We start from the raw sequence: 14,683 nt of genomic DNA, 5'->3' as shown, positions 1-14,683 counted from the left end.
TACAGCATGCGGGCCATATCCGACCCACGGGACCGTCCTGCCCAGCCTTTGAGCTCCTGGCCAGGCAGGCTAGCCCCGGCCCCTCCCCTGCTGTCCCCCGTCCTCTCACAGCCTTAGCTCGCCGCACCACCAGCACTCTGGCCTGCAGCTCCTACCAGGCGGCGCAGCTGGCTCCAGCCTGGCAGCGGGGCTGCGAGCTCCTGCTGCGCTGAGCAGCATGGTAATGGAGCGGAGATCAGGGTTGGATAAGGGGCAGAGGGTCCCAGAGAGCGGTCAGGGGACAAGAAGCAGGGCAGTTGGATAAGGGGCAGAGGGTCGGGGGGGGGCAGTTAGGGGACAAGGAGCAGGGGGTTGGATGGGTCAGGGGTTTTGAGGGGGGCAGTCAGGGGTCAGGAAGGGACAGATAGAGGGTGAGGACCAGGCTGTTTGAGGAGGCACAGCCTTCCCTACCCAGCCTGCCACAGTTTTGCAACCCCGATGTGGTCCTTGGGCCAAAAGGTTTGCCCACCCCTGTTCTAAATTGATGGTTTGTAAAAGCAATTCTACCCACAACACAAATGAAAACCAAAGTTTTTGTCGGATCAAGCCTATTCTCTCAACACAGCTCCACGCAAAGGAACAAACAAGATTAAGCGGCAAAAAAATTTGTTAACCCAGAGTCAAGGTTGCCTTGTTGTAGTTTGTGCCCCTCCAGAATATCAAGTTCCACAATACCCCAATTTGTGAAAACCAGGAAAAACAGAGTTAAGATACATTCCTACATAACTTTAACTCTGCACCCTCTGCAGCGGTCAATAGCCACTGAGAATTATCTGCATGCACTCCAGCTGTATTCACTGTTAGCTGTATTGAACAGTGAAGGAATAACTCGAGCAGCTGTGAACTCATCATTGGGATATAAGAAGATCTGGTGGGCTGTGGCCTCACAGGGTGCAGGCCCATCAAAGGAAAGAGGTGTATTTGCACCTTGGGAGTGTGCCTTATTTCAGTTGCATTGTGTAGGCTGCATTAGTACGGGGGCACAGGACTCTTCTTGCCATGGAGATTGTTAGTAGTTAGGTGAGCGTGGTCAGTTAGTTAATGAAAGGTAAGTGTTTGAAAGTATTGTCCCTGAAGAATCCCATTTGAACTAGTATTTGCACATGTCTGGGGGGAGGGGGAGCGCTTTTCTGGAGGTGTTACAACCTGAGTAAGTTTGCCCAGTCAGTCCCTGCTGTTCTTCTATTTACCCTTCCCATGGAAATACTTACAATCACACAGAAACATATACACAACTTCATTTTCAATACAATGAACTCCAAAGATTTTTAAACTAATTCAATAAGGTATATGTCAACTCAAAGTTCACTGAGCATATTGCAGGCAATTGTCAGTCTGCCATAATGTCTTGTCAAATATTGTATAGCAGTGCACAATCTGGTCACCTGGTGGCAGTAGCTTTTAAAATACAGAATTCATTGAGATAAATGAATTCATTTTGTACAACAGCCTTCTTTAGTATATACTCCTGGTAGAATTCTGTACCAAAAAAATTAAAAATTCTGCATATAATATTTTTAAATTCTACATATTTTGTCAAAAACAACAATATAATCATGCCAGTTTCAATTATTATGGCAATTTATTTCAAAATATCTGTCAGAAAGTATATCTAACAATATAGACAACAAAAAAAGATTCAGGCTATGTTTTTTGACAAATGGATTCCTTACTAGGCATATTTATACAGAACTTTGAGTAATAATTCATTTACACCATAATACAGAAACATATTTCCAGCGCTGCAAAGGCTTGGGGGAATCAGAGATAATAGAGGAGCAGAGGGAGAGGGAAATAATTGCTGGGAACGAGCCTGGGAGTGAACCTGAAGGGTTGCTGGGTATGGGTGGGAGAAGTATGCAACAGGTGTTTGGTTTTGCCGGAGGGTGGGGTGGGGGGGAGAAATGTTGTTAGGGAGTTGGAGAGCCTATCCCATACAGATCCTGGCTGACCCCTAGCCTCTCCCATTCAGTCAGGCGCATCTGCCACCCTGTCCCTATATTCCCCCTCCCAGTCAGCCAATGGCTCAATCCTGTCACCCTACTAGCTCCTCTGCCCCCACTCATCTGTCCCCCAGTCTATGTGACACCACCACCACCTCAGCAGCCCAGGTGTTCCGCTCTGTCTGTGCCCCCTCATTGGCCCCAAGGGCAATGCACTGTGCAGCCACTGGCCCCTCCAACCTTGAGCTCACGGTCCTCTCTTCTGGTGCCACAGCAACCTCCCACCCCCACCCCAGGCGGGGGAAGAGAACGTGACAAGTGTAACTGCAGCACCTCCCCAGCAGAATCTATTTTCTGCAGGGGATCGGTGACAAAATCTGCAGGGGACATGAATTCTGCATGTGTGCAGAATTCCTACAGGAGTAAACACCTTTAGGGTACATCTACACGACAGATACTACACCAGCTTAGTGATGCTGGCCTAACTCTGTAGTGTAAATGCAGCCTATGCCTATAGAAGGGATTTTCCATTGGTGTAAAAGCACCAGCTTCCTGAACCACAGCTACATTGACAGAAGCATTTTCCCATCAACATAGCTATGCCTACACTGGGGATTAGGTAGGTCTAGATACATCAGTCAGGAGTGTTGTTTTTCACACCCCAATAGATGTAGTTATTAAAAGTTCAGTTGACAAAGCTACAGTATGGTCTATGCTTATTAGTTGGCTTGACCCTTTCTTAATTTTGTAAGTTAGAACTCATTTTAATTTTTTCTTGCATGGGAATTGACTTAATAGTATAATATGTCCCATCTTCATATTTTTGGCACTGTAACCAGTACCTGAGTTCTGAGCAATGTAATTTATAGTTCAAAGAAAACCACCACGTTACAGATTTTGCACCATCTTTATGGCACCTGATATAGTGTAGCTGGGGGGGTCTTGCAGCTTATCTAAATTTGTTTTCTGTATCTCATACTTGATTTACAACATTAATGTACATTAATGATGCTCAAAATGATTCTCCTTATCTTTATATCTATGAGCACAATTGTCTTTTATCCTCTCCCTGTACATTATTTTAGATTAGAGTCTGTCTAGATGACATTACAGTGGACCACTAGGCCTACTATAGTAAAGATCAAGACCAGCTTTCTGTTTAAAACTCAACTCTTTCAAGTACTGTAAAATCCGTTACTTGGCGTGCCTCATGGGAGCGTTGGCCAGGGCTAATGATCCAAATTTGGGATTTTTTTTACCAAGGAGTTCCTGAGATAGAGTTACCCCCCAAAACAGCCTTTTCCTCAAGGATGACACATTCTACTAGCTTATTTTTTGCCCAGACCTGGAGCTCAAACTATGGCTCTGATCCTGGAACAAGAGTCTCACTCACTTGTGGGTTACTCCTCATAAGCGTATGGCACCATCTAGCCCTTCAGGGGAACAAAATTCAGAATCGTACTAGCCAAAGAATTTGCTTCTTCAGTTAGGGGTGTGCCCAGTGCTCTTGAACTAAATGGATTATACTGGGCATGTGCAGACAGAGGACACAAGAGAATTTGTAGGTGGATAGTTTCCACTGCAGATGTATAAGCAGTAAGTCTTTCATTTTAAATCCACCCACCTAGTGTCATCTCAAGTCTCATGTGAGGCAGAAATCTGGAAGAAGTCAGAAGGCATACTGCTAAAATCCGTACGTCGGGGGGAGAGGCGGAAGAGGGCGGTGGTGACGGCTTAGGAATCTAATCGCAATATTGTTAGACAAAAAAAAGACATGCACATAGTTGCTGAGATGGGATTGGGGGTGAGGGAATAGGGGAAGAGATTAGGGAGGACTCAGGTGAAGCAGAGTAAGGACATTCAGAGAGGAAACATGGAGGTGAGTTGCAGGGGAACTAGGGGAGAACAGGGGCAGTGGTTCCTGTCAGCCCCTTCCTGCGTGCACACACTGGGACCTTGTGGGCCCCTGAGCACCTCTCACTGGTCCTTCATGTGAGCTGGGATATATGGGGATCTTGCCCTTCTGGGGATGTCCAAAGCTGGAGGGGGCCTCTGCCTCTTTATTGTAGTCTGTTCCCCTCATTTCTTCTCATGAGCCAGTTTTGGGGGAATCTCCACCCTCTGGGGGTGTTTGTGCCCATCTCCCTACCGCCCGCATGTGAGGTGGGATTCAAGGGGCTTATCTGAGCCCTTCTTCCTGCCCCCCATTATAAGCGAGCATCCAGGGAAGCTCTGCCCCTCTGCATGTGAAGCTGATAACAGGCATACTGGAAGCATGCATCAAGCATCAGCCACCGACACTGGGGTAAGAAGTTAAGACTGGGCACGCTTGATGAAACTCACAAGCTGCTCAATACGGGGGAAGGAAGATAGGAACACCCACTGACATGAATGGTCCACTTTATATCTCTCAGAGATTCCTGTGCTTTCACGGTTATCCTGTGCTGGGGATCTGCATGCAGCAAAGCAGTTAATATAACAGAGGAGTGCCAGCTATGCTAACACTGAGATTGAGACAACTTTTTTGTAGTTAGAAATTAAGCTCTTCAGAGACCGTGTATTTTAAATATTGGTGACACTTATTGCTATATGAATAATGCTCTACACTCAAGCACCATGTGCAAGTCGGACAATCCCTTTATGTAGTCTGATCTTATTTTCCTCCTTATACGAAGCTTCAGGTCTCCTCTAAAATAGCCTGAGTAAGACGGTAGACACACTCCAGAAATTAGAAATGAAAAGGCTATGATTCACCCATTCTTTCAACAGGTGTACCTAGAAAAGCTATGATTCCTTAGATACTCATTTAATCCAGACAGGAAACCTCTAATTCTCTTAGTTTTTACAACCTTCCTTTGGTAATCTAATTCCATCTCCCAATAACTCGAGTGCAGCATGAGACTTTATTAGCCCTACCTTTACATAACTACAGCAAGTCTTATCATACGCGGGGGTTCTGTTCTGCGGTTATCGTGTAAAACGAAAAGTGCGTATACTGAAAATGATATCCCTGAGCCCTTTAAATCCCACCCGCAGCTCCGGCGGCTGGGCCGGGGTGGCATTTAAAGGGCTCCTCTGGGCTCCCGCCACTGTGGGGAGCCCAGAGGAGCCCTTTAAATGCCGCCCTGGCCCAGCCCCGGAGCTGCGGGCGGGATTTAAAGGGCTCCACCGGGCTTCTCGCCGTTGCATGGAGCCTGGAGGAGCCCTTTAAATCCCGCCTGCAGCTTTGGCAGCTGGGCTAGGGCTGGCATTTAATGGGCCTGGAGCTCCACGGTGGCTGGAGCCTTGAGCCCTTTAGTTTGCCCCAGGGGCTACCAGCCACCTTTGCAGCTGGGAGCCCACTGGGTGATTTAAAGGCCCTGGGATGCCCAGCCACAGCTGGTGCCCTAGGACCTTTACATCTTGAGGCCACCCCTCTTCCACTTGAGGCCACGCCCCCTCCCCCCCCCCAGACTTCGGGTCGTTCAGGGTAAAGCTGAAATCACACATGTTAAATGTGCCTAAGTTGCAACAGACCTGTACAAATATTATTAGTCATAAAATTAATACAACCTCTTTTTACATGCAGCTGCAGTCTGTTCCTAGCTTTCCTCAATAGTAAATTCCATAATGCCTATAAACCCCCAATCTGAAGTATTGTCTTAATCTTTTCCTGACAGTACCCCTTTGTTCCAGTATTACAGAACAACTTAAGTGGCAGCAGTGAAGTTGGAAGTTTATTAACATAGTGTCTTAGCAACAGGACACTGTGCATAGTACAATAAATACAAGTTTTAAATGGACAGAACTCCAAAACAAAAAAACTGAAAACACAAGAGTAACCATCCTCTAAAGTCTGTTTCAGCTTTAAAATCAGCATACCTAAAACAGTACATGAAAATTAGATAAAATATTAAGAGTACATTATTTCATTTGGGTCAAAACGAGATGGATAAAAATCAATTTTAAAATTAAAAAAAAAAAAAAAGATTTTTATTTTCAGTTAAATACCGGGTTTTATTTAAATGAACCTATTTAAAATAAAATTTGACATGACAACCACCTATGTTAAGGTCTAAACTTACTATAATCTATTAAAATAATTTAAATTAAATGCAGAAAATATTAAAATCGGTACATATTTGCTGCCAAGTTTTAACAAAAGTCAGTCTCCTGAACTGGTGGAAGTTATTGGTTAAGCATCTGGAACCAGAGTCTATTAAAGCCCTAAACTCGCTTTTTACAGCGGTAGCCTCTTCTGCCGGTGGAAAAAAAAAAGTATTTTCTTCATTTCAGTTTATTCAACAAGTTCAGTTCAACGATTAATTCACTGAAAGTTAAGAAAACAACTGGGGGTTGAAATAGCACAAAAGCTTGTTTTCTTCTTCTAAGCTATGAATATATGTAAGAGTTCTAAAATCTTGAAGGACAGGGTGACCAAAAACAATCAGTTCAATTAATTAAATAGAGATCATATTTTCTTTGTTTAATAGATCAGTTATAAATACAAAATATTTTGATAAACTTTTTCCTTATGAATCCAGCCCTTAAAAGGTAATTTAATACAAGTAAAAATGCTGTTTGTGAATACTAAACTGAATTTGAATGTCCATCCAAATCACAAAAATAAAATCTAGTAATTAAGAAATGCATCTTTCATCATTTTCTAAAATAAAAAAAAATGTAAAAATTAAGAATCCAAAAAAGGTAAAGTAAGCTAATTACTTTAAAGTATATTTTTGCTAACCAGGATACACATATGTATACACATTTCTTTAAAAGTAAGTCAAGGCTATGCTTATCTGCTTTAATAGTTACCAATTAATTAATATCAACCTCTAGTTAAGAACATAATAAAAAGTACAAATGCAAAACAATCAAAATTGATTATTGAATTCAATGTTTCATACTTTGCTGATTTAAATCAATCCATCATAGGTCAAACGTGGCCTCTTTCACATACATTTTTCTTATTTAGGGGACCAAATGCTACAGCAGTAGATGTCAACAAGAGTACATAATTTAATAGGAGCTTTCTGTAGAAAGACATCACCAGATTGCTAGGATTTCTTTTTGGTGTGCATGAAAATCCTACTCTAAACATGGGTGAAGGGAATGTGTGTTAAACTACTTTGTCTTAAAGAAAAAGGATTTAAATGTCTGGGTAAGGAATTTTTAAACATTCAGTCAATGGAACTCACCTCTCTAGCTGCACAGTCATGTGGAGCCTCTTCTTTATTTACTTTCCCTTTTGGAAATCCCCAGCCAGACTTTGCTAAATATCCTTGAACGAGCAGTACCTGCAGAATCCAAGCAATGCAATAGTGAAATTCCCATTAATCTCACAGATTTGACTTAATTCCCAAAGTGATACTTTTGGTTGGAGGAAGAGACCTTTTGCCTGGCATTAGCCTATGTTCATTAGCATTATAGCTTACCAGACTTTGCAATAGTTACAAATTTTAGTATAGGGTTATATTAAAAATATATATAAAATTAAGTTTGGTGTAAAGACAAGGAAAATGTGCAGTTGCCTTTGGTACAATGGTAATAAAAGATATACCCAGCAAACCAGCTTTGTACAGAAACTCAATAAAAATGTGAAAAGGCCACGTTTATGATCTTCGGCCCGAAAACGTTTTTTAAAAAAATTGCTGGGATTGTTAAAAAGCTAGTTAACATCCTTTCCGCCCAACCCTCACCATCTTGTATAAATGTTCACAGATTAGTTTTACACTTACATTTTCAAGTGTCTCATCAAGAATAATTGCACCATAGGTTGGTACTCCCATTTTATACTCCTTCCACTCATCCAAAACCCTTTGCACATCTTCACCTTGAGGCAGTAAAAAAGGGCAATGGCTAAAGAGTATAGAAACATGTCAAGGACACTAACTGCACACCTAGACTCATCCAAGACCAATATTTACAAGTACTACTTTCTATAAGGAATAGGGTTTTATTTGGAACCAGAAATTAAGGTAATAGGAATAATCCAATACTGAGTCATATTCTGCAGATTCAGGGAGCAAACAGTGATTTACCAACTCCAATACAAGCCATTTATACAATGGCTCCTAAAGTTAGAGATGCCTCCCTTTGTTCAAAGGAACGTACCCCAATAGTGGGATTTTTTTTTTTAAATGGAGCCAAGTTCTTACCATGAGAAAATTTTTAAAACAGCAGAAGTAAAATTAAAGAAGTGTACCCTATTCTGATAAGCTATTTTTGTAAACCAAATATTCTGATTGTTTTAGTGAAGCATGGGTCCTCAAATGGCAGCTGGAGCAAAGATATTTAAGCATTATAAAAGCTGGAATACTGCATACTATATTGGTTCCCACAGCTGACAGCCAAACTGTGGCATAAAAACCATCCTTAAGAAGTTATGATTAAGGCTATGATTTTGTCATGGATATTTTTAGTAAAAATCAGGGAGAGGTCATGGGCAATAAAGTCCATGACCTCTCCCTGACTTTTACTAAAAATATCCATGATAAAATGGGAAGGGACTGGGCAACTGTGGGGTAGCTGGGAGCCTCAGCTTGGGGGCCCGCTGCCTCAGCTCCCAGCCACAAGGACAGAAGTCATGGATTCCATGACTTCCACCACCTCAGTGACAAAACCGTATCTTATGATCTAATCAGATTTAAAATAAATGTTGCTTAAGCCATGTGCTCAGCTTTAAGACCCCTCATGATTAAAACCCACCATAAAAAAAGATGCAAATAATTTGAATTATTACACAAACATCTTGAAAAAGCCACACTGCAAATGGAATAACCCCTCATAGTTGCACACCATCCCCAGAGAATTTATACTACTTCTACCAGAATTAACACCCATTTCAGTTTCGCTATGGAAATCCATGAAGTTAGGAGAGGGAATATGTCACAAAGAGAACATTATATTAAGACCCTCCTGGCCCTGACCATGCTGAATACAGAAGGAAGTCTTAACGGTTAACTCTCAGTTACAGGATGAAGTCATAAAAGGCCTCAAAGCAGGCAATAAGCTGTTGAATTCTCAGGGCTCTTGGGAAGCTGGGAAAAAGATAAGTGTGGTGTTTTTTTTTTAAATGCTGTAATATTATGGCAGCTGTGAACATTAAAACACTTTCTAATGAAGCCAGTTTTATGTCACTCAAACAAAGGGACTGTTGTGCAAGCAGTTACTCAGGAAAAAAGATTTCACTACTATACTTCAGTATATCGTTTATCCACAAGCATTCAAAAAACAGTAACTGTACCAATAAAAAGGATATCAGCTTTAGCAAAGTCTCTTATCCCACACTGAGGTAATCCTGGTGTGTTCTGCATGTAGAAATCCAAGTAAAACCAATGGGCAAGTTCAATCTGAAAACACACTCTGATTGCATTGTCTCTTTCCTCACTCGGAATGTGCAAAATAAATCGACTGCCAGAGGGAAAGAAAAAACAAAGGTTGGGGGAGGTGGGAGAAGAGAGCTAGATTAACAGATAGAATTTGCAGATTGATATCATTTTGAAAACTTTAACACTGAAAATGCATTACAGCATTATCGTTTCAAACGATAATGTACGGACCCCAGTAGTAGTCTGCACAATTAAAGGTTTTGAAATTCACAAAGCAAGGGCTTTTAGTATTGGGAGGGAAAGCAGATAACGAGATGCTCTCTCTTACAAAGTTGCGTTCAGAATGAACAATGGAGAACCCCTGGGTCACAACAACAAAACTAGAATCAAATCAATCTAAAATAAGATGTTGTGCGGACAAGGGTAGGGACAACCCATCCAATCAACTGGTACACATTAAAAAAAAAAAAAAAAGAATTTTAAACTCTCAGTAAAGATGTTAAATAAACTCAGATTAGGAGTGCTAAAATACACTCATCATGGACGCTGTCAGGTTTAAGATATATGAAAAATATATATGTTTCCTCATCTGGTAATAACACCATTATGAGTTATTAAAAATACTGCAACATACAAGCTAATCTATTTTCCCCACCATTTATCTTCATTTTTAGTGCACAGTTCTCAGTTGACGCTAGCAATGGACAGGTTAAGCAGAACTGATCAGTTTCCCTGTACATTGTTACCTCCTCATGCACTAACACAGGGGTTGGCAACGTGTGGCACATGTGCCAAAGGCGGCACACAAGCCGATTTTTACTGGCATGCTGCTGTCAGCCAGGGTTCCAGCCACCGGCCCCGCTCAGCCCGTTGCCTGTCTGGGTGAACGGAACCCTAGGTTGGAAGTGGGCTGAGCGGGGCCAGTGGCCATGACCCCAGCTGGCAGGAGCCAGTGGACAGAACCCCAGACCAGCACTGGGCTGAGCAGGGTGGCAGACAGAACCCCAGACCAGCAATGGTTCACCTGCTGCTGGTCTGGGGTTCCACCGGCTCCTGCCAGCCAGGGTCTTGGCCACCGGCCCCGCTCAGCCCACTGCCAGCCAAGGGTTCAGTTCACCACTGAACTTTTGAACTGAACTTTTAAGATATGCAAGATAAGTCCCATAGGAGATCATGGGATGCTGATGCGACAACTAAGAGTCAGAAGGATTATTAATTTTGTTAAATTTAAATTATATTGAATAATCTCATATAAAAAAAGTAAATTTTGCCAGGCCTGCTGCATGATGGTTCTCTTCTACTGAAATAGCTGTATGCTTTAACAGACGACATTTTCAAGATTTATTACTCTAAGCACAGGATGTAGCATTGTTGCAAGTTAGAGAAAAATGTATTTTCCTATTTAGTAAGTTTGTTTACTTTGTGAATTTTACTGTTTGATGGTACATGCCCTTCCCAATGACAGCAGCATAAACATGAACACCACATTCAAGTAGTAACAAGCAGGAGAGCATCCAGAGAGACATCGAGAAAGGACCAGAGCACGGTCTGCTCTCAGGCCCAACCACAAGAACACCAACAGGAAAACACAAATTCTCCCCCGCCCCCCCTTTTTTTTTTTTTTAAGTTAATGTAGAACATACTCATGCACACAGTATCCAGTAAATCAGCAACACAGTTCAACGCTAAGGTAAACTGCAATTTTTAAAAAGAGCAGAAATTATCTGCCAACTGCAGTGAAGAAGCCATACAACTTCCCAGCAAACGCTGCTGGATATACGCTTGTAATTTATTACTGTTACAACATCAAGTTGATGAGCCTTTACATAAACCAGACTGACAATTTTGCTTAACAGTGGCATTATCCTTTTAAACAATTTCAACTTCGCAGTTCATTGGAACAAAAAAGAAAAGGCTGGGGAAAGCAAAGGAAATAATTATAAAAATCAAAAAGCAACTTTAGGATATCTTCATTGATGGCTATAGAGCAGAAACGTGTTTCAACCATGTTCACCACAGACAGAATACACCGTTAGAGACTACAATTAATATTAAAATAACAGAAGCGACATGATATGGAAGATTTTATTTTAGAACTTACATTACCATTTGAACAGAGATCAGATTCCTTGAATGATGTAGTCTTTGGTCCTTTGTTCGAGCATTATCTGTCCTCATCTGGATTGAATTTAACTCTAGCGTTATGTTGCATATAGTTACACTCTGATCACATAATAACCTACACAATAAATTTCATATTAAGGTAACAAAGTGATTTTTAAAAATGCCTTCTTCAGACTGCACAGATTCAAGCACACTGCTAGTGGTAAAAAGTATTATAAAATACCAGAGTGCCACAAGTGCACAATTCTCTGCAAAAAAAGTGAACATATTTCCTGTCTCACAGAGCTCATGAAAAGTGCTTAGGTACTATGGTGATGAAACTTAAGACAGATAAGAAGATCTGGAGTTGCCTTGAGAGGTAGGTTTTAATGAAGAATGCTTGGCAGAAAAGGACAGGGAGAGTATATCTCTACCCCGATATAACGTTGTCCTCAGGAGCCAAAAAAATCTTACCGTTATAGGTGAAACCATGTTATATCGAACTTGCTTTGATCTGCCGGAGTGCGTAGCCCCGCTCCCCCTTCCCCCAGCACTGCTTTACCACATTATATCCGAATTCGTGTTATATCGGGTTGCGTTATATCGAGTAGAGGTGTATTTCTGATGTAGACATGGATGTTCTAGAAGGCTCAAAGAAAGTGGTGGAGAAAGAAAATGAATGCATTAGTACCACAAGTGAACTCGGAGGCGGGGCAGCAACTGGAGGACACAAGAAACAGTGAAATGAAAGAACAAAAGTGTAGATGGGAATGAGATACAATAAATCTGAATTGGGTCCAACAGAAAATTAAAAGCTAGAAAATAATTTAAGTTACAGCATTTTAGACAAACTGGGTTTGTCCAAAGAGGAGTGACAAGCAAGGAGGCTACAGTTTAAAAAAAAATAAAATAAATAAAAAAATGATGAGATGTCATGGTATAACCCCCACTCCGAACCTTAGCGTCCAAAAGACGGGGTACCAGCATGAATTCCTCTAAGCTTAATTACCAGCTTAGATCTTGTAGTGCTGCCACCAACCAGGACTTGCAGTGCCTGGTACACTCTGGTCCCCCCAAAACCTTCTCTGGGGACCCCAAGACCCCCAAACTCCTTGGGTCTCACAACAAAAGGAAATAAACCATTCCCCCTCCCTTCCTTTCTTCCTCCCAGATCTTCCCCTCACTGGGTACACTAGGAGATCACTGTGATTCAAACTCCTATCTAAAAATAGAGAGGAATGTCATCTTCCCCCCTCCTCTTTTCCCCTCACCAAGAGGTAATACAGATTCAAGGTCTGTGAATCTAAAACACAGAGGAATTCCACCTTCCCCCCTCCTTTCCCTGCTTTCTCCCATCAATTCCTTGGTGAGTACAGACTCAATTACCTTGAGCCTTAATCAGGTCTTTTAAAAAAAAGAAAAGCTTTTAATAAAAGAAAGAAAAAATAAAAATTGTCTCTGTAAAATCAAGTTGGAAAATGTTACAGGGTCTTTCAGCTTATGGACACTAGAGAGAAGCCTCCCCTCAGCACAAATACAAATTAAAATCCTTCCAGCAAAATACACATTTGCAAAGAAAGAAAACAATCAAAAGACTAAAACCGCCTTATCTACCTAGTACTTACTATTCTGAACATATAAGAGACTGTATCAGAGAGACTGGAAAGAAACCTAGTTGCATGTCTGGTCACTCTCAGAATCCAGAGAGAACAAAGCAAAACCCAAAAAAAACAAAGGCTTCCCTCCACCTTTATTTGAAAGTATTTTGTCTCCTGATTGGTCCTCTGGTCAAGTGTTCCAGGTTCACTGTTTGTTAACCCTTTACAGGTGAAAGAGACATTAACCCTTAACTATCTGTTTATGACATGAGAGAACTAGGATTTGAACAGAGAAGATAGTGAAAAAAACAGCAGACTTATGAGTAAGGCTACGTATTAGTCATAGGTATTTTTTTTAAAAGTCATGGACAGGTCATGGGCAGTAAACAAAAATTCATGGCCCATGGTCTATGACTCATCCTATACCCCTGACTAAATCTTGGGAGTGCCATGAGTGCTCGGGAGGCTGGGGTTGGCAAGACTGGCAGCCTCTCTACCGGGCTTCCCAGAAGCAGCAACATGCCCCTCCCCTAAGTTCCTAGCTCCGCATGCTGCCAGTCCCGCAGCTCTGTGGGGGCAGTGCCTGCAGGCAGAGGCAGCGTGCAGCGCTAGGAGCTGAGAGGGCGGGACATATTGCCACTTCTGGGGAGCTCCCAAAGGCAAGGACCACCCAGAGCCCTCACCTCCTCCTGCGCCCCAATCTCCAGCCCTGAGCCCCCTCCCACCTCCAAAGTCCTCCCGCTGCTGGGGCGGTGGGCGCAGTGGTCTGAGTCTTCCCCAGCCCTAGCCACAGTGGCCACTGCAGAAGTCACGGAGGTCATGGAAATTCATGGAATCTGTGACTTCTGTGACAAACTCACAGCCTTACTTATGAGACATTAGGGAGAAAAAGCAACAGGATTTCAGAGATTGGCTCTTTTCTCCCTCTCCCGTATCCCTGAAGATTGCACCAAAGTTGCAAACCTGGAAAACAGGAAAGCAGGGGAGTTATAAATGCTGAAAGAGGACACAGTTTCAAGCTTGTTAGAACTGAATGTTGGACACCTAAGAGGAGATATCAGAGAGGCAGCTAGAAATCCAGACTGGTCGGAGGTAGATTTAAGGTATGTCTACACTGCCCACATTACAACGCAGCCAGAGCTGTGCTGTGATGTGGGCAGTGTAGTCATGCTTTAATCACTGGGGGAGAGCTCTCCCAGCGATAAAAAATAACCACCCTCAATGAGGGGTGGTAGCTTTATTGCTGGGATAAAGCACAGTCTATACAGGCGCTTTTCAGCACTAAAACTTCTGTTGCTCAGGGAGAGGGGTGTTTTTTTCACACCCCTGAATGACTAAAGTTTTAGCACTGAACGTGGCAGTGTAGACACAGCCTTAGGTAAAATATAGAAGTGATAGTACTACCTCCTGTCACTGCAATGAATGATCAAGTGCTGTTTACAATATTGTTGAATGTACACTGTGAATTAATATCTGATTTAACAGATAGCTAGTTGATTAATCCAGGACTAAGTATATTGATTAGTATACGCAAAAGTAGTCAGTAAACCTGGGTAATCTAAAGAGTGATTTTGTGACTGTATTAGTGGAAACAGATCAAAAGAGGTCAACAAGTTCATACCATGAGAATGGAAGATCTTCCTGAGATGTTCAATATAGTTGATAGCCATTTTACTCTTAGTTAAAA

General features: G+C 42.1%; 1 protein-coding gene across 5 annotated transcripts in view; it reads right to left on the bottom strand.

The window, feature by feature from the left end:
- DCP2 (decapping mRNA 2) overlaps positions 1 to 14,683 on the bottom strand; it is a 32,975-nt gene that overhangs the window by 16,170 nt on the left and 2,122 nt on the right. For 4 of the 5 annotated variants that reach the window (XM_050945911.1, XM_050945909.1, XM_050945908.1 and 1 more), the window contains exons 2-4: positions 9,226 to 9,377; positions 7,703 to 7,830; positions 7,163 to 7,261 (exon numbers count right to left, since the gene is read on the bottom strand). In XM_050945911.1, coding sequence (XP_050801868.1) covers positions 7,163 to 7,261; positions 7,703 to 7,830; positions 9,226 to 9,377 — 379 coding nt within the window. Of the gene's footprint in view, positions 1 to 7,162; positions 7,262 to 7,702; positions 7,831 to 9,225; positions 9,378 to 11,396; positions 11,474 to 14,683 lie in introns of all 5 variants that reach the window. The other variant, XM_050945906.1, reaches the window with a different exon arrangement.

The sequence above is a fragment of the Gopherus flavomarginatus genome, chromosome 3 (assembly GCF_025201925.1).
Source record: "Gopherus flavomarginatus isolate rGopFla2 chromosome 3, rGopFla2.mat.asm, whole genome shotgun sequence".
NCBI lineage: Eukaryota > Metazoa > Chordata > Testudines > Testudinidae > Gopherus > Gopherus flavomarginatus.
Note: the sequence above shows the minus strand (reverse complement) of the source record. Positions and strands in the feature narration are given on the sequence as shown.